At 35.5% G+C, this 20,493-nt stretch overlaps 1 protein-coding gene across 3 annotated transcripts in view; it reads left to right on the top strand.

Moving 5' to 3' along the window:
* Positions 1 to 3,499, top strand: part of PXYLP1 (2-phosphoxylose phosphatase 1) — a 42,674-nt gene extending 39,175 nt beyond the window's left edge. For all 3 annotated transcript variants that reach the window (XM_087933196.1, XM_026701507.2, XM_087933197.1), the window contains exon 6: positions 1,103 to 3,499. In XM_087933196.1, coding sequence (XP_087789322.1) covers positions 1,103 to 2,034 — 932 coding nt within the window. In that variant the 3' untranslated portion in view covers positions 2,035 to 3,499. The remainder of the gene's footprint in view (positions 1 to 1,102) is intronic.
* The last annotated feature ends 16,994 nt before the right edge of the window (positions 3,500 to 20,493 follow it).

Genomic DNA, 20,493 nt, shown 5'->3' on the forward strand with positions numbered 1-20,493 from the left:
TCTGCAAGAACTAGATGGGCTTAAGGGATGAGTGATTCATTCAAATGCAGTCCAGAGTGTGCATAGCAATTATTGTGAATGGAAAAGGCAAAAATGATGATCACAACCATGAAGGCGTTTTCTGGCAAATGTGGCATTCTTCAACAACAAAAACAACAACAACAAAAAAGCCACCATGACCATTTGGTGCATGCCTGTCATTCTGCCAAAGAAAGTCAGTCAGTTTCAGAGAGTGACTTTCCTTTGAGCAACAATACCTAGTCAGCCTTTTCGTTATGAAAAGGCTTCATTTACCATTGTTATACTATCAATTTTCTACTTGATCGGGGTTTCTGGGAATTTCTCAGTTTTCTGTGAAAATTCTCAAAAAACATTATGTTTTTATACATTATTTAGAAGTTGTGATAGGTCATGCTCATTTGATGGGAAATAACTTCTGTGTAATAATTTTCATGGGGTTTTCGGGGGGAAGAATAATGACAGGCAAATACTATACTTATGCTGATTAAGCACATCTTATTTTTCCACACAGCCTATTTATTTATTTATTTAATTTTTATCTAATTTTTAAGTAATCAAACATGGCAAACGTACCTGATACTTCTTCCTCCTCCTATTTTCTTTACAACAGCTAGCCCCATGAGCTAAGGGGCTGAGAAAGAGTGACTGTCCCAAAGTCACTCAGCTGGATTTTATGCCTAAAGTGAGGTTGGAACATTTTCCTGTTTTCTAGCACTTAAATACTATGCGAGTTTAAAATCTCCTCATAAATTAGTGTTGCATACCACTTTTTTAAAAAAAGAAGCACCTGCATTGCTTTGCTTTGCTTCACTTTATCTGAAGCCTCATCTAGCACCTCTGATAATTTAAGCAGGATTCTATCTAATATGTGCAAAAGCTTCCCCTTTTCCAGTGAGCTAGCAACAGAAGAGGCTTCTGATGTTTATCTGATATCTCTTTATGATTTATTGTTATAAAATTATTAACCTTATTTTATGCTGATTTATATAACAGTAAACAAATGTAAATAAATAAGCACAGGGCTAAGGTTTCTTAGATTTTACTTGGAAGAAGGCTCAGCCTTGTTTCTTTCTTTTTAAAGGAATTGTACAACACCTACAAAATGGACAATTGTTACGTGACATATATATAAAGAAGCATAACTTGCTACCAACTGATTGGACAAGTAAACACCTGTATTTGGAGACCACTGGAAAGAGTCGAACTCTACAAAGTGGGCTAGCATTGCTCTATTCTTTTCTACCAGATTTTGATTGGAAGAAAATTAATTTTAGGAACCAATGGAGCACCATTTTTTGTTCTGGACACTGTGAATGCCAGAGAAGAAACCATTACTTGGAGGAAGAGCAACGTCGCCAGTATAGCCTCCGAGTGAAAAAAATAGATTTGGAAAAGACATATGCAGATATGGCCAGAATAGTTGGCATTCCCACCCGGCAGTTAAGAGCTTCTAATCCCATTGATTCTATGTTGTGTCATTTCTGCCATAATGCCAGCTTTCCCTGTACTAAGAATGGTTGCATAGACATCGAGCACTTTAAAGTTATCAAGAAACATCAACTTGAAGATGAAAAGGAGAGACAAAAAAAGAAATATTATTATTTGTATGCACTTCTAGCCACTCATCCAATCCTGAACCAAACAGTCAATCGTATGCTAAGGATTGCAGAAGGCAAGAAAGAAGAATTATTTGTTCTTTACTCTGCTCATGATGTTACATTGTCACCTGTTCTTAGTGCCTTAGGCATCACTGGGGCCAAGTTTCCAAGGTTTGCTGCTAGACTAGTCTTTGAGTTATGGAAAGATGAAAAGAAATATAACAAAAACTTTATTCGTATCCTTTACAATGGGGTTGATGTTACATTCCAAACTTCCTTCTGCCGGGATTTTAACAAGCATTTTGGCACGATGATGTGTCCTTTAGAGAAATTTGTCCATTTTGTTAAGCAGGATATGTTTTCATCTTTTAATACCACTAGTTACTATGATGCATGTCGCAGAAGACCGTTCTAAATGGAAGAGGAATAAAGTATTTCATTTTGTATTGTTAAAAGTTTGTCTTTGAGGAAATTTGATATTGTCAAAGTCTTGTGTGCCTAAGTGCAAATGCATATAGCTTGAAATTATTTTACTTTTGCCAAAATTCATTCTAGATTAATTTAAAATGCCATATCCCACTATTAACCCAGCAGTATAAAAGCTATTTTCTTTATGGTCAACATGATTTGTTGCATAACTGATGTAAAACGGATACTGCTTGAGTAACTGAATGCACATGTTCCGATTACTTAGCATTCTACTACAAAGATTTAAACATGAAAGCAAATATTAACAACCCCAATCGATGTCATAGCAGAAAGTATTTCTTCATTTCACAAATTATTCTTACAATCAGTTATTTTTAAAGGTTTTCTTTTTTAAAAAGCAGCCATTAGAAAAAAGAAAATGGTGTTTGATTCAAATATTTTTTGCACATCAGGTTCTGGATACACTTGATCTTAAGCTATGTGTTTCACTTACACTATAGATTGAGTAAAGATTGTTCAAGATGGGGCAGTATTATTTCAAAGCTACTCTTTTGAACAGGTGGAGAATCTCAATGCCTGTAATCAGTGACTTATTGAGGAGCACCAGCATTTTAAAAAGTATCTTGTACATGACCAGTGTGGATCAATCTATACAGAAGCTACATAAGATTCCATTTACAATATTGCAGCCGCCTTCTAGATTCCCAAGCCTGTGGAAACAATTTTTGTTAGAAATCATCATGCCATATACAAAACAACCCATTTTTGAAAGAAAAATTCTGTTTTTGCACTTTTAGCACTTTATATGTACTTTGATCATTAATTACAAGTTGTGCCAGATGCTAGAAAAGGATTCAAAAGAAAATATAGAGGAGATAGACATGAAGAAAAACGTTTTTACATCTTTATTCCACTTCTTTAGATTCTATCTGTTGAAATAGTTTGTGCTGTAAAAAAGAACAACAATGTGTTTACCATTTGGCTGCATATGACCAAAAGACAACTTAACATAATGCTTAATTTTGTAGTCCCGTTAGTACTTTTATAGACTAGGGAATACATTTTATAAGGTGAAACATCTTTTTTACATTATAGTGACATAACTGTTTTCTACTTGACAAAACTAGTGTTTCAAACAATCTTTTAATCTTGGTACTTAGATTCATACAGAAAAATCTTATGAATAATCCAACTTGATAAATTCATAAGTACAAAAATGAACATCTCCATTTCAAAAAGTTTTCATCATACGGTACAATATTTTTTAAAATTCTGGTAATGCTACGTTTTGTATTTTAAGTAGCTTGTATATACCCAGAACCATAATTTAGTGTATGTTTTAAGATAAAATGATGCAGTTAAAACTAGCTGTGATTTCTATTCAGGCTTTACTGGCTTTTTGGCATCATTTTGACAATATGTTTAGATGTTTCTATAAATAAAATTTTGAAGAATTTTCAATGGTAGTGATTCTTTAATGCTAATCTTTTTTTATATAGTAGTGCTGGGTTTGCTTGTTTTTTTAAATAAAAATATTGATTCTTTTGCACAAATATTATATGTTCATTCTTCCCTGTAGGTGTGCAACATATTCTACTTACCTTTATATGCATTTAAAAAAAAGGTAACTGCATAAAAAGTTCCAAATGTGATTATTACCAGATTTGTGACAGTTAGGTAACTAACAGTCTACAGAAAACAACCATTAAACCGGTGGTTCCCAAACTTTTTCAGTCCCCTAGGTGCTACAAAATCATCCTTGGTGCCCTCCACCCAGTGGTGGGATTCAAATTTCTGTTGGAGTGGCCTAATTCGAGGGTGTGTTTTACTGGTCTGTGACTGGGTGAGCGTGGCTTGCTGGTCATGTGACTGGGGTGTGGCTGGTTACATGACTGGCTGGCTGGGCGTGGCTTGCTGGATGGGCATGGCTTGGTGGTCACATAACAGGTAGGTGTTGTTTGGTGGGCATGTGACTGGGTGGGCATGGCCAGGTGACTGACAAACCAAATACAAGTAGTCCTCACTTAATGGCTAGTTGCTTAACAAGTGTTCTAATTTATAAGTGGCCTCCCCAGAGCTACTTGACATGTTTTTGGAATTTTGACAGCCATGCACACACACTCCCTTCTAACCCTGCTGGAGCAGGTTATTGGACTAGAATCGGCAAAGCATCTGTGATTAGATTCTAGTAGTGAGTAGAATCTAATCGGGGCTTTACCAATTCATGCTGATTTGTTTTATTTGTATTTCTTTATTTTATGTTGCTGAATTGCATTGACATGTGTGTCCCTTCTTGTGCACAGCTCAGTCGCTTTTGTGATTCTTTGCAGCAAAAATTACTGACCTCTGGCTTTACTCTACTTTTCAAACGTGCTGCCACTGCTGCTTTCGAGGTGCTGGCCCCCTCAGGTCCACTCCATTGAGCCTGCTGCACCGGAGGGACCTACCCAAGCAAGTCCGAGCGGAGAGGTGCACCAAGTCAATGGGGTGACCTTAGAGAAGGAAAGAGAGAAAAAAAACTGGTAGAATCCCACCTCTGAATTGCACCCTGCAAGGGGCCCACCTCCAGCGCCCCCTTGCTGCTTCTTAGAGTGCCCCTACCAGCCCCATTGCCTCTTAGCATTCCCCTAAGGCATCCCACCATCCCCAGGGGGCAGTACCACCCACTTTAGGAACCACTGCATTAAACTATACTTCATTTATTACAACACTAAACATACCTGGAAAATTAGATCTAATGGTTAAAGGTTTTGGATTAGAAACAGGAAGAGTGATTTGTAATTCTACCTTAGGCATGAAGCCATCTGTGTGACTAGACTAGATATGTTCTCTCAACCCTGGGAAGAAGTGTCAAACTACTTCTCAAAGTGTTGCTGAGAAAACTGCAAAGACTTGTTTAGGCAGGTTCCAGGAATCAAGACTGACTCAAAGTTAGGAAAATAAAAGAAATAAAAATTATTTGACATTTCATAGAATTTATAATTGACATTTCATAAAATGTGTATCATTCATGTCATATAAAGGTTTTCAAGCAAACTACATAAAATTGAAAATTTCTCCTCTCCAAGCCCTACTTCACTAGTACAGTGTTGGTATGGTGTTGAGGGTTTCCAGTTCAATGTGTGAAGGGTGAAGGATATGTGTTTGTGTTTATTTTCATGGTCATGGTCATAATGTGCACTGAAGATGGTGTTTGATTTCGTTGTACGAGGTGCAGTGACAATAAAGTAAACTAAACTAAACTAAATTAGTGGCAATCATACCTGCATATTTCCTGCTTTAAATTCTCATAATGCATAAAATGTTACAAACTAAACAGTTCTGACAGTTAGAAAGTTGAAGCTATTTATAATTTATCTAAAAGAGTAACATACAGAAATTTAACTTGGCTTTTTTAAAGTTAGAAGTAAAGAATGTACATATCATTTAGAAATTATTCTTTGCAGCTCTGTCAAAAAGATTCCTTGAATTGAGATGTCCAGAGGGCGGATTTGTATTTCCTTGATGAATTTCTAACTTGAACTTCTGTGCAGGTCTTCCAGCGCACTTAAGATTCTTGGGGAGATATTTGGAAGTAAGTACATTGATTCAAATACAGTCAGGTATCATGAAATGGATGAATTACATTAAAATTACTTTCAAAATATAAGTCAAATCAAATGTTGCATATAGATAGGCTACACGCAGTACAGAATTATTCACACATAGGATTGGAATTAATGCAAATGGTGACTGTTGGGTACCATTAGAGAGAAAGGATCAGCTACTGAAGCAATTCAAAGATTGTGAACAATTCTATGTGACCCACTAATGCACTAAAACCATCTGGAGAATAAAGCATTGCCACGATTAGTTATGGTATTGTCAATCTGCCAAAGATATAAAAGCCTGAATTACAGTAAATTATATACTTTCTGGTTTCAATTCAGAGTGATGCATAAATTGGAGATTCATAATTTACCTTGTTATCTTACCCTAATTTTTACCTTATCTTAACTCTTGTTGCACTAGATATACCACTCATGTCTAGTGCAGCAAGATCCCTCCGTTCAAATGACATTTACTCTATATCCACATTATGATAAACTGTGATATCACAAAACAATCAAACCAATATTCCACCATAAAAGCCTCATTAACAAGCCTATTTCTGACTGAATTAGGGAGAGGATCCTAAAGGAAAAACTAACAAAACCATCTAACAAAACTTCATAACATCAGGAAAGGAGAATTAGGTTAATCTATCCCTAATTAGGTACATGAAAACGGCAGAACCCAGCACATAGTAACAAGAGTCCCTTTACACCAGAGGTTGTGCTATGATGTCACTGAAAAGTCATTCACCAATGTACAGTGCCAAACTACTTTCAGATTGTTGCAAAAAATCCCAACATGTATGTGTCCTTACAGTCATCAGAATTTGAACTCAATTTGATGATGACTATAGTTTTCATATCAACAATGAGATTTTGAAAAATAAACTTACTTGTCTTAACATTAACAAATATGAAAGCTGCAAGCAGCCACAACTTACAATTATTGAAATGGGTAGCAAAAATGTGTATTTCTAAATGGATAGAATTTCGCAATACTACAAGGAATTAGGGCCTATGACTTTAAAGAAAATATAAAGTATATGCTGATTATATTGACTTTTGGAGAGATTCTGTTGAATCAAAACATACCATTTAAAACAAAAACACAAATGTTTTCATATATTTGGGAATTTTGAGAGATTGAGAGTAATTTAGTAATTTGTCCTTTCCATATATTTAAAGCCAATCAAGCTATTGTTGGGGTGGGGGGATGAGATGGAGTTAGCAATTTCCATTCTGACCTAAACAGAGAAAGTTCTTTTCTACTTAGAAGACTGAATAGCAATCTGCCTTAAATTTTAATTTGCACTTCTAAGAGCCTTGGAGGTGCAGTGGTTAGAATGCAGTACTTTGGCTATTTCTGTTGGGTGCTGGCTGACTGCAAGTTGGCAAATCGAATCTCACCAGGCTAAAGATGGACTCAGCCTTCCATCCTTCCAAGGTGGGAAAAATGAGGAGCAGTTTGTTAAGGGCAATATGCTGACTCTGTAAACCACAGAGAGGGCTGTAAAAGCACTGAAGCAGTATACAAGTAAATGCTATTGCTATATGATATAAAAGGCATTTTGCTTTTAATATTCACAGTTCCCAGAGTGAACTTTATATTGGTGAAAATAATTTTAAATTCAGTACAATATTTATAATAGTGTATTCCTAAAATGTATACTTTAGGAGAAATGTATATAAAAATATAGCAGTGTATTTATGAATGTTGGTGCTAGATGTATACAGGAGTTTTTATGTAGACTTTAAAAATATGCAAATTACAGAAGAGATAAAGGTAACAATACAAAAATTATAGACCAAGGAAAGTCATGACTATTGACTGTTTTGTGTTAAGCATATTTCAATTTCAAATATCACTTCCTGGCTCAAATGCAATGCTTAAAAAAGTATTTCTAATCTTCAAAAAAGGAAGACTTCTTTTTTTTTAATAAAGTTTTATTTGGGTTTTCACACACACAAAATACAAGTAAAACATGTTTTTTGAAAATAGCATGGTCCCGGGTTAAACTTCTTTATACAGACGCAAACTCAATTTCATGCTCATTTTTGTGTTCTATTCCATGTCTTATACTATTCTACATTTTCTGTATAGTTTTTCCCCTCTTAATTTTCTCAATTTTATTTTGATTATCTCATCTCAGTTCAAATCATTATATTTATACTTTTGTCTGTTCTGTTTCAATTTCATATTATTATTTTTTTCATTAAACAAATTTTCTCCTGTAATTACTAATTGGAGTATGACACCTTTATATCTTTTAATTATATCCATTCAACTCTTATTTAAACTTCAATATATACCTTAAGGTTATGACCTTCAATATAATACATAATACATAACTTCCAATCAAATTCTGCTTGGGACATTCTTATAATACACACTATATTCTTAAAAAAAAAAGAAAAGGATTATAAATATATGTAATTATAAACCCTCATTCCATTCCAATTCAGCTCTATCATTAATAATAATTAAAGTCTTAACATCTTTAACATTTCTTTTCAATTAAATATCATACTTCCTTAAAGACACATATAATCTCCATAATTAATTTTTCCCTTATTTCTCTTCACATATGTTTTGTAAATCATTAAATATTCATTTTGTTACATTTATTTATTGACAGGTATTCCACTAAGTTACGATAACTATTTTATCAAACATTTTAATCATACTTTTTTTCATATTTTCTGAAATTATTTCTATTTCTAATATAACAATACTATCTTATGTACCTTTGCAGAATCCCTTTTTCCATTAGATTTTCACCCATCATCTTTAAATAGGCCCTGTTTCTCTATATTTTGTTTCTGTCCTTTATAAGTTCTTTTCCTTCCTTTCTTCCCTCTCTTCTTCTCCCTCCCCCTTTTACCCCCTTGTCTCTCTACTTCTAATTCTCTCTTCAGCATTTCCCTCTTCTGTTGCTTTCTGATTTTATACTTATTTTTCACTCTATTCTTTTTTGGGGTTGTTTTTCCCAATCTTAAACTTTCCATTCTCTTTCCCCTCTTTCCTCCCCCCCCCACCTAAGATTACTTTTTCATTAAAGATGGCTTCTTCTTTGTCCCAATCATCTTCTTCTGCAGGCATTTCTTGTTGTTTCTCATAATTCCAAATCTCCATTTCTAAGAACTGAAATACGAAGCCAAACGAACCTCTCCATTCTTGTGCATCTTCTTTGTACTTTTTAAGTTCCATTTTCAGTTCTTCTAAAAGTGGAGCCATTTTAAAAAGTTTTAAACAACCACCTGATTGATTTTAGTCATTCAAATGCAATAACCAAGAATCCAGAGATCACCAAGTAATCCAAGTAGTCCCAAGCTGTTTCTTCTTATTTCTTTTTTCACTTTCTTTTCCTGGGGTTTTATTTTGTTGAGATGTTTCAGTTAAGATGTATTTTTTGGAAGTCTTGTTGAGATTTTGCTATAAATTCTTTTTAATTCCAGGCAGTCTCCTCCCTTCCAGATCCTACCCTTTTATTCTTTTTCTCTCCTTTCCTGTTTTCAAAAGCTTTTAATTATCCAGAAATCTTTATTATCCCTTTGACCTTTTATTTTCAGTATTAAATGCCTATTAATGTCAAAGTGGATTTTTTTCCTTGCTTAAGTCTCTTAGCTGTCAGTATAGGAAGAGGAGAAAAAACCCAAATCCTTTACCTTTTCTCTCTCCTTCGCAGCGTAGAAATCTTCTTAGGGAACAATGTTTTTAATAGTTTCAATTCCAGGGTACCTTATTTGTTGCTTTTGCTGTTTGACCCAGTCAACCAAAACTTTCTCTTCTTATCTTCCTCCTGCACATTCTTTTCCAGTCGAGTTCTTCTTTGTGGTGGCCATTTCTGACCACCACTACAACCACCTTTGGGAAAGGGAGCAATGGCCAGCTGGGGAGGAGAGATGTGGCTCTCTTCAACCCTGCAGGCAGTCTCTCCCTTCTTCACCACCTCTAGGGAGTGGCTTAGCCCCGAAACCAGCTGGCTCGGGGCGCTCCAGTGGCGAGCACGGATCGAAACCAAGCAGAGGCGCAATTTCGGTCTGTCGCCGAAGAAGCTCAAACCGGAAGTCCGGAAGAATTCTTTTTTTGAGAAAATGGTAAAGATAACATTGTTGTTGAAATATACTGAACATTCATTCTGAAACTGCAAAGACTAAGATTCTCCCCTAGGAGCCAAGCACTATAAACTTTATTATAAAGAACATCTCTTTACTTTAAAGGCTAGCTTTTATATGGCAAAGGACGGGTTAAAACTTAAGATGTCTGTCAGGTTTCCAAGTGATGAAATCCATTTTAAAAAGAAAAGAACAAAGTCCACCTTCCAAAACAAATTATTTTATTTAGAAAGCATCAAATTGGCAAAGTCCATGGTAATTCCGGATCTAACACAATACGGAATTACCCCACAATATTACAAGTTAGAAACAGCCCCCAAAAGTCACATTCTCCAATAGAAGTAATTCAACATTACTTGATGTCATAAATCTCCACCTCAAGGGACCCAAGCACAGACAGCTCATTTCCCACAGGAAGAAAGATCACCTAGCCAAAACACTCTCTTTATCTCCACTCCTCCCCGCTTAAGCATGTGGCCAGCCTGAAACCCTTCCTCCATGACTGCCACAGAGAAAGTAAGAAAAAGAATATAAAGTAAGCCTAACTATAATGCCTAACTACACATATCACTTTTGGGCTTGACAATGCCATGAGACTCTTTCTTTTCTTTTTAATACCTTACTTTTTACTTTTTAATGTCTTACTTGAAAAGACTAACATGTACAATATTAACAATTATTAAATAGTTATCATTAAAATTTTTGTTTTTTAAACAAATTCTACTATTTCCTTTTGGAAGAAAGCAGAGAAGAAGGCAAATTAAAAAAAGAAAATTAAAACAAAATATAAGTCTAGTTTATAAAAACAACAAGAACACCAACCCTACTCTTTACTATACCTTTCTGTTGCTTCAAATGACCCTTACTTTCATCCCACTTATATTTATTTATTGCCTTTTGTTATTTAAAATTTTCACCTCCCTCAGTCTTTCAGGATCTCATCCAATGCTATGCATGTCTTGATCTTCCCTTATCTCATTCAATTCATCCAATCAACATTCATTAGATTAGATAAATTGTACAAATGAAAGCTTACAGAAAATCTAGTTGAAATCCACATGTCATGTTCCAGAAAACCTCGACTCCAATCAATAACTCCGAACCAGACATCTTCTCAAAGGTTCATTTTATTAGAGTAGTAAACTGGCACATCTGGAAAATCCCGAATCTGAAACTTCAAATTACAAATCTACCTCCTGCACCCTCATTGCATCACATGCCCCAATCATCATCCGTCCCAACTTGAGATGTCCGCTCAACCACTCCTCAACCAGGTGCAGAAATAACATGAGCTTGACTTAGAAAAAAGGATGCTATTATGTCTAACCACATATGCTCCAAGAAATTCCTCCTTCCCATTTTCCCAGACTAAAGAATGTGGCAGTATGGAAGCTTCTGGTGCTAATATGGCTTCCAAAGCTGACAGCACAACTTTAAAAACAAGTATTTTTTAAATCTTAATTCTATTGAACTATGTGGTAATGGATCAATCTAGATGAAAATACATTGTATTTTACCTTTTTCATTCAATCTATACTTTTATTTTCCTGAATGTATTAGACAACTCCATCCCCCAAGTTCAGCTGACTTTCAGTTAGACCTGTACAGGTGAAACTCGAAAAATTAGAATATCATGCAAAAGTTCATTTATTGCAGTAATGCAACTTAAAAGGTGAAACTAATAATATGAGATAGACTCATTACATACAAAGCAAGATAGTTCAAGCCGTGATTTGTCATAATTGTGATGATTATGGCTTAACAGCTCATAAAAACCCCAAATCCACAATCTCAGAAAATTAGAATATTACATGCAATCAATAAAACAAGGATTGTACATAGAACAATATCGGACCTCTGAAAAGTATAAGCATGAAGATGTACTCAGTACTTGGTTTGAGCCCCTTTTGCAGCAATTACTGCCTCAATGCAGCATGGCGTGGAAGCTATCAGCCCGTGGCACTGCTGAGGTGTTATGGAAGACCAGGATGCTTCAATAGCGGCCTTCAGCTCTTCTACATTGTTCGGTCTTATGTCTCTTATCTTTCTCTTGGCAATGCCCCCATAGATTCTCTATGGGGTTCAGGTCAGGCAAGTTTGCTGGCCAATCAAGCACAGTAATCCCATGGTCATTGAACCAGGTTTTGGTGCTTTTGGCAGTGTGGGCAGGTGCCAAGTCCTGCTGGAAAATGAAGTCAGCATCCCCATAAAGCTCATCTGCGGAAGGAAGCATGAAGTGCTCCAAAATCTCCTGGTGGATGGCTGTGTTGACCCTGGACTTAATGAAGCACAGTGGACCCACACCAGCAGATGACATGGCTCCCCAAATCAACACAGACTGTGGAAACTTCACACTGGACTTCAAGCATCTTGCAGTGTGTGCCTCTCCATTCTTCCTCCATACTCTGGGTCCTTGGTTTCCAAATGAGATGCAAAAATTGCTCACATCAGAAAAGAAGACTTTGGACCACTGAGCAATAGACCACTTCTATTTTTCTTTAGCCCAGGTAAGATGCTTCTGACGTTTGTTTGTCAGGAACGGCTTGAAAAGAGGAATAAGACATTTGAAGCCCATGTCCAGGATCCGTCTGTGTGTGGTGGCTCTTGATGCACTGACTCCAGCCTCAGTCCACTCCTTGTGAAAGTCCCCAACACTTTTGAATGGCCTTTTCCTGACAATCCTCTCCAGGCTGAGGTTATCCCTGCTGCTTGTGCACCTTTTTCTTTCACACTTTTCCCTTCCACATAACTTTCTACTAATGTGCTTTGATACAGCACTTTGGGAACATCCAACTTCTTTTGCAATTACCTTTTGAGGGTGTCAGTGATGGTTTTCTGTACAACTGTCAGGTCAGCAGTCTTTCCCATGATTGTGATTCCTACTGAACCAGACAGAGACCATTTAAAGGCTCAGGAACCCTTTGCAGGTGTTATGGCTTAATTAGTTGATTAGAGTGGGACACTTTGAGCCTAGAATATTGAACCTTTTCACAATATTCTAATTTTCTGAGATTGTGGATTTGTGGTTTTCATGAACTGTAAGCCATAATCATTTCAATTATGATATATCATGGCTTGAACTATCTTGCTTTGCATGTAATGAGTCTATCTCATATATTAGGTTCACCTTTTAAGTTGCATTACTGAAATAAATGAACTTTTGCACAATATTCAATTTTTCGACTTTCACCTGTATTTTCTATTTCATTTCTCTTAATTTCACAAATACACAACACAAGAAAAGAAGAAATGTAAAATGACCATAAATAAGCTGATCTGCTGAATTCTCAGCCCCAATCTTCCTTGACCACATATTTATTCTTCCATATTAAAGGCACCATTTGATAGACCAAATCTCTAACTATACCTAGCAGCTGGTACCAACTTCTGACTTGCTGCCAGGGTCCTCTTAATCAGCAAAATTAAGCAGCTTCCCCAATCCCCTGAACACATCCAGCCTATATCACCTCGTCCTTTAATTATCCTGCTTTCACTCAGAAAGCAGGGGAGAAAGGGGGTTTATGATAACTTCTATATAGTAAGGTGGCCAATGAGCATCCTTACAACCCTGTCTTTCATCTTTACATCCTGTGTCTTACCCAGAGGAAAATAAATAACAAATAACGCCACTTCACATCTATCCACCGTCTATTCAAAAGCTCAACAACATAGCCCAATACAGCAGAGTAAATTGACAAGGTGTCTATAATCCAATAGCAGCCACAGACACAAGGTTGGCCCTCTCTCAAGACACTTCCATTCCATTACCAGTCTCTTAGTCCGAAAATAGTAGACATAAGCAGATCCACTGACTGTAAATTAAATAATAATAGGTAGTACTTTTTTTGTTTGCAATGAAAACATATTTTTATATTAACACGATTTATGACTAGAAAGGATGTATATGCAAGATATTTTGAAAATCAGAGCACAGCTTTTAACAGAAGTTTATAGAGATACAGTTTATCCAAGCAATGTCTGCTCAGACTAGATTAAGCTTGGCCCAGTGTCACTTGCCATCTCCTACCAAGCTACAAAGTAGAAACAGACTGATAAGTCTGTTGCTTCAAATGATCTTGGATCAATGTGAACTAACATCAGTAAAGGATATCTTCTGGTCAGATATTGTGAAGATGTTGCTTCAAAAGTGCATGTATTGACTAGACTCTGATGCATATAAAATGGCAACTAGTAATTATGCAGCTATATATTTATTTCTCATGAAGATTTTAAAGAAATCTAGTGTCCCTTGGGCACAGAATTACAGCACATGCAAAAGTGGTTCTTCCTTAAGATTTAGTTCACAAAAAGCACCAATTAGAAACAGTATCCATCCACAGCAAAGAGAACAATGAGCTGTATGCAGAGATGCCTAGGGCAAACATCTGTCACAGTGAATATTTGCAAATAAACAAACCTATTAAGTCAAAATCTCCTTGTGGATAATTTGCAAATGTCAAACATGGATTAACTCATTTGAAAAATGTTCTGCTTAAAATAGTTGTCCTTGAAGCAAAATGTGTTAATCGTTTTCTTTCTTTTCTATAGAGCATCACTGAAGAAATAAATTTTACCATAAAACAAGTCAAACTTGAATTATTCTCATAGCTTTATATGAAGATTAATTGAGAAACAGAAACACTAACTGAGACAGAAATCTTTCTTGGATAAAAGCGAACTAAAAAAAGTAACAGATGTACTCCAAGCTTTCACTATGGATGACAAACATGTGTATACATTTTGTATTCTGCTATATGCATGTTGCATATACATACCTTTTTCTACTTAGAATCTAAAGTACATCATTTCCTTTCAATTAACTTAAAAAGATGTCTTCATTGTCAAATCCTTTAAGAACAAGAAGTTAAATATTCAAAAAGATGAAGTCTATCCCAATAGCAACCTTTAGCATTCCAGATGTTGGTGATAATAACAATATGTACACATGTTTCTTTTAGAAAATATTACACAATTGTTATGGAAAATCCAAAAAAGCAAAAGTAGAAAATAGGAAATAAATTAAAGGCAGGGTGTAAGAAAAAAGAGCCCATAATACATTTCAGAGAAGGCAACATTAAGTTAGAAAAGAGTTAAATGGTAAGCCAAAAAAAAAAATTAAAGACATGAGAAAAGAAAAGAAAAATAATTAGGCTTAATTTGCACCAGTACCGCTCACTGTGCTTCTTGTTATATTTCTAGTCTTGGAAGCCATCCTTGTTTCCATCACATACTGCCTGTTTCTTTATTTTTTTCAGACTAAGATAGAAAAAGATAAGATTCCTTTCAGTGGAAGTATGCTCTTGGGAACTCAAAAATAGTATGAAATTTGTTATGACTCCCCTTCAAAATTCAAACGAACAAAACAGAAAGCAGCCATTTCAAAATTAAATCAAACAGAAAGTAGTCTTACAAGATAACGGCTGGCAGAAATCTCATTCCACAGCATAAATCTTTACTCTGTCCGGCAAACCAGTCCTGGCAATAAATCTCCAGTCTCAGAGCTTCTTGCTGTAACGTCCTCACTCAATAAGTCACTTTTACCAATTTTACCAGCCCAGCTGTGTCCTTTTATACTCATTGACGCAACGTGCTAATTTACTGACTCGCCCTCCTCCTTCGTTCCAGCTGAGTTTGCCTTCTCAAACGTCTTCTGTTCCTTACATTTAACCACAAATTTTCCAAGTTCTCATCTCCACTAGAAGACTCTCTCAAAACTTCCCTGTCAGCCATTCCCGGCTGTTGATCAGATAAGGAACCAGAGGAGGTCAAAGGTCCTGACAATTCTAATACATCAGGTCTGTCTTCCTTTGTCATGTCCATCTCCTCATCCTGGTTACTAGTCCAATCACTGAGCCATGCCGGCTCATAATTTTCTGCCATGTCCTCCTCACTTGAACTCATATCAGTCACAGGAGCTGAATCCAAGCCTGGAGCCACAACAAAATATAATGCAAATATACTTAATGTTGCTCTCAGTGAAACTGATTCTTCATGAATAAACCTAGAATTTGTAATTGGTTTAATTCTATTGTTTTTAAACTTGACTGTTAATTGCCTCTTTATCCCAAAGGTGCTTTTTCAGGAGGCAACTGGATGTCATCCCCCATCCATCTTGAATCAGATGGGGGCTGCCACAAGGGAGGATGGGTAACCGTGGGAATGAAAGTAACGTGAGAAGGGACGATAGCCACAACAACATTCTTTCGCCAGAGCTCAAGGCCGAATCACTGGAGGGGAGTGACTGGACATGGCGGGAGTTCATAATGGAGGTGGATTGGAGAGTGTGACTTGGGAGTCATCAGAAAAGGGGCTGGTGTGAGTTTAATATAGCAGGGGAAAATGCAGGAATTCAGATTCGGGTTTTCCCAGATGTGCCAATATGACTTCTCTAATATATTCTTACTTGGATGGACTTTGTCTCTAAGTGCTGAATTGAGATGGACACTTTGGTTGGAATGCTGACATTGGATTTTCTTATTTTTTTCTTTTGAAGATGTTTTGCTTCTCATCCAAGAAGCTTCTTCAGCTTTGACAGGATAGTAGGATTTATATGTCTTGCAGACCTCTGATAATCTGCATTCTTTTAGACGGTTGTTGATTGTCTGCAAGGAATATAAATCCTTTCATTCCCTACCATCCTGTCAAAGCTGAAGAAGCTTCTTGGATGAGAAGCAAAACTTCTTCAAAAGAAAAAATAAGAAAGTCCAGTTGCCTCCTGAAAAAGCACCTTTGGGACAACCATGACCTGGATGACTGAGAATCTTTGCAGACAAACTGCCTGTTTACTTCTAAAGTACAGAATTTTTTTCCTATGGATATTCACCATTCTCTCACTTTCCCATCTTTTTCATAATAGTCTTTCTAGATAATGGCCATAATGAAAAAGCCACAAAGGTACAATTAGATAATAAGTGTAAGTTACTTTTGATTGGCAGTCTGCTGTTTTAGAGTATTTTCTTAATGTTTGTATTTTTTCAGCTTGAATGCTTTCATAGTGATCTTTTGTCAGTGGATATGTTATGTATAGTTTTATTTTATAAGGTTAGATGTTATTTTTTTAAAAAAAGTAGCATAAAATAGCAGTATATTCTCCAGTAATATGCTGTTAGATTTTTGGTAAGGTAATGATTTTTTTTTTTGGAAATAACTTTCTTCCTTAACATAGTTTAGCTAAGATTCCTTTGTGACAGCCTTTTGCCAAGACATATATTCATTTTCTTCAAAGTTTCCAAAAGAAATGAAAAGCAAGTCACAGACTGCTGTATTCAAACTGTTCATCTGTCAAAACCAAAATGCAGAATTAAGCTGTCTTCACATTTCTTTCCAGCTTAACTGTCCTCAAAGGGGTTTAGGTCTGCATTTTTCTTCACAGTTTCCTGCTATAAATCTCTTTTGGGAGAAATCAAGAGAATCTGAATTCGTTATTTTTCATTCTTTCTTCTCCTGTTTCCCAAAAAGTTTGAGATAGAGTTCCTGTACACTGGTAACTGGGGTAAGTTAGTAAAACTCATATTAAAAGGGATGTTTGGATATAAATTTGAGTTGCATTTATTGCATTCACAAGTGATCAAAGTCAATTACATCTATTGAAAATATTTATGATTGTTAAAAAAAGGAGAGGGGAGATTTGTATTTTGATAAGCATAATAAAAGCATCATTAAATGGTGATTGTCACAATGAATGCACATTCCAAAACAATCTTAATTGAAATCTCTATCGAATAATCTTGAACACTGTCTATTTCAGCAATGTTTTAAGGTTATGTAAAAGTTATGAACATCCTATGGCCATTTTGTTTACATGAAGTTACACATACATTCAAACAATTGACACATTAAAATAAGATACCAGACCACTCTTTAGAACTATACCTCATGAAAAAGCAACACAATATTTACAGATAGCCTATACAGATATCTAGTTCATATAAAGAACAAAATGTTTTAATCAAACAGTTTCAATGCCAAACTAGATGTTATACAAGTTTGTAATGATGGGTATGTAAAAATTTGAGAAATTGGAATTACAAGGTGACATAAATCGGGACATAAGAGATTTGAGAAGCAAATGATTCAGTGCATAACTGTTTCAACAGGAAAGACGCAGACACAACACCTGGGCATAGACAACAATGCAATCAAATATACAGGTTAAATTTGGGAAGTCAAGCTAAGCAGGTGTGTCAGAAAAATTGAATTGATAACAACTGGTTATCATTTTAATTTGCCAATGGAAGTAAAGATAAGATAAGATAAATTTATTGTCATTGTACTCAGAAACCTGAGAACAACGAAATAAGGTGCTCTTTCACAACATACAACTGAACAACACCAAAAGACATATACAAATAACAATGTAAAACAAATTAAACAAATAACAGTTAAAAACTGTACAGTCAGGATATATATATGTTAAGACCACCAGATTCATAACTCTGCATTTAACCTGATCACAGCACTTGGGTAAAAGCTATATTTAAATCTACTTGTCCTGGCTTTCAGCACTCTATATCGTCTTTCTGATGGTAGGATCTCAAACAACGAGTGGCCTGGATGCGAAGGGTCTCAAGATCTTTTGTATCTTCCTTCTACATCCCATGTTATACAACTCCTCCAATGAGGGAAGAGGACATCCGCTGATCTTTTGTGCCCTTTTTATCACTCTTTGGAGTGCCCTTTTCTCCGCCTCTGTACAACTCCTAAACCACACACAGAGGCAATAAGATAAAATGCTCTCTATAGAGTTTCAATAAAAGGCAACCAACAGACTCTCTGGCAGTTGTTGTGATCTTAAAAGTCTTAAAAAATACAGTCGTTGATGAGCCTTTTTTTCTAGGGCTAAAGTATTTGCCCCCCATGTTAGATTTTTTTTCAGGGTGATACCTAAAAACTTACATTCTGCCACCTGAAGTAACAAATTTGGTATACTAAACTTATGTGAAATACAAAGTGAATATATGTAAATACAGAAAAAAAGTAAGAGATATTGCTACAACCAAAGGGAGAAAAAACTTTCAACTGTTTCAGAAAAAAGATTTAAGCTTTCAGAGCAAGCTATTACAATAGTCAAAGCTAGATGAAGATGAAAGACTTGTGTAATGATGACATTGGTAACTGAATTCAAAGTTCAGTGTCAAGCAAGAGAAAATAAAGAAGGATATTATAATCAAGAATATCAAAAAACAGAGCCAAATAAGAAGGAAAATAAGCAATGTTTTTAAGAAGATCAGATAAATCATTGAGAAACATATACCTGTATTCCTGTAGTAATACTCCAGAGAAAAGATCTGCCAGAAAGTACATGAAGTTTTAAAAAGTTGGAAAGACTATACCGAAACTGTTTCCTAGAATTATAGAATGACAGATAGATTTTCATAAAGAAAATAAGTTTATAAATCGACACTGCTATAAAGTAAGATACAACAAGCAATAGACCATCTGTCAAGCAGGAAAGTACTAAGCACTGATGAAATACTGGAACTGTATTGCAATTCAGATGCCAAGGAAAAGGTGTGTTGAAGCAAACATAAGTATACCTAACACCTGTCAACAATCATGTCTTTTAAACCAAACATTTCTTTTCACAGCATTGCATTCCTGCTGTGAAAAGCAACTATATGAAAGTAAAACAAGACACCACCTTAAAGACACTGTGGTTTTAAAGAATGTTTTGGCAACAAGATAGTACATACCCAACAAAGCTATGAAATAACTTTTACATTTGAATTCAAAGAACTGCACAAGGCTAAAAATATTCATTGAGCTATTTAAAACTGCAGGAAAAGAGCAGCTCTACATTAACAAAGATGTAACAAATGTGTGGCCTAAAGATTTTAAAAGACCTGTGTATACAGATTAAGTAAATGAGACGATCAATTGCATAGGATGATCATAAAAAAATAATGCTGCCTTTTCTTCTCACTGCATTTTCGAATCTGAAGCAATGTTCTGAAATCAACTAAATTATTTTGCATATTACCATTTGTTCTTAATGATTAAAAAATCTTTCATCTGTTAAAATTCAGCTACTGTTTGACAAAGGAATAGGAAACCTGTTGACTTTTTGGATATTTAAAAGAGAATACAATATTGTACCCAGCAGCAGCTATTCAGCACAAGTATTTACATGTGGAGAATCTACCTTCATATGATAGTGTTGTCCATGTATAAGACAATAGAGATCTCCTTTTCATGTATTTGTCTAGATACCATTTGGCAAATGCCATGTAAGTGGCATACATAGAGATCACGTTGCTGATATATTTAGATTTATTATTATGTTTGGTCACACAGTAAGCCAGACGTTTAGACTGGATTTGTCATTGCTGATAGTATTCAAATGTTATTCCAGATATTTTGGAATTGCACCCAAGGCACCTATTAGTATTGGGTCTATTTTTGCTTTCTTTTGCCCTTTGTAAATGTCAGATAAAAACTTTGTCAATATGCATATTTTGCCATGCAAAATTATTTGATAAGGCACCCAGTTTGCTGATAACACTGGTTTGTGCTATAATTCCCAATTTGATTTTCAGAATTTGATTATCAGCCCAACTCTAATTCTTCTTCTAGGTGTTCAGATTTTGCTTGAAAGTATTACTTCTGTAGGTGGTACCATGAGTTTAAAGTTGCAAGGGGGAATCTTCCATAGCAGTTTGTTTTAATTAGGATGCCATAGCTAAATAATGAAACACATTGGGCTTAATAAAGTTATTCCTTGGCTCAGTCAATTAAGA

This window comes from Pseudonaja textilis, chromosome 4, assembly GCF_049901715.1.
Source record: "Pseudonaja textilis isolate UNSWEBS1 chromosome 4, rPseTex1.2, whole genome shotgun sequence".
Lineage (NCBI taxonomy): Eukaryota > Metazoa > Chordata > Lepidosauria > Squamata > Elapidae > Pseudonaja > Pseudonaja textilis.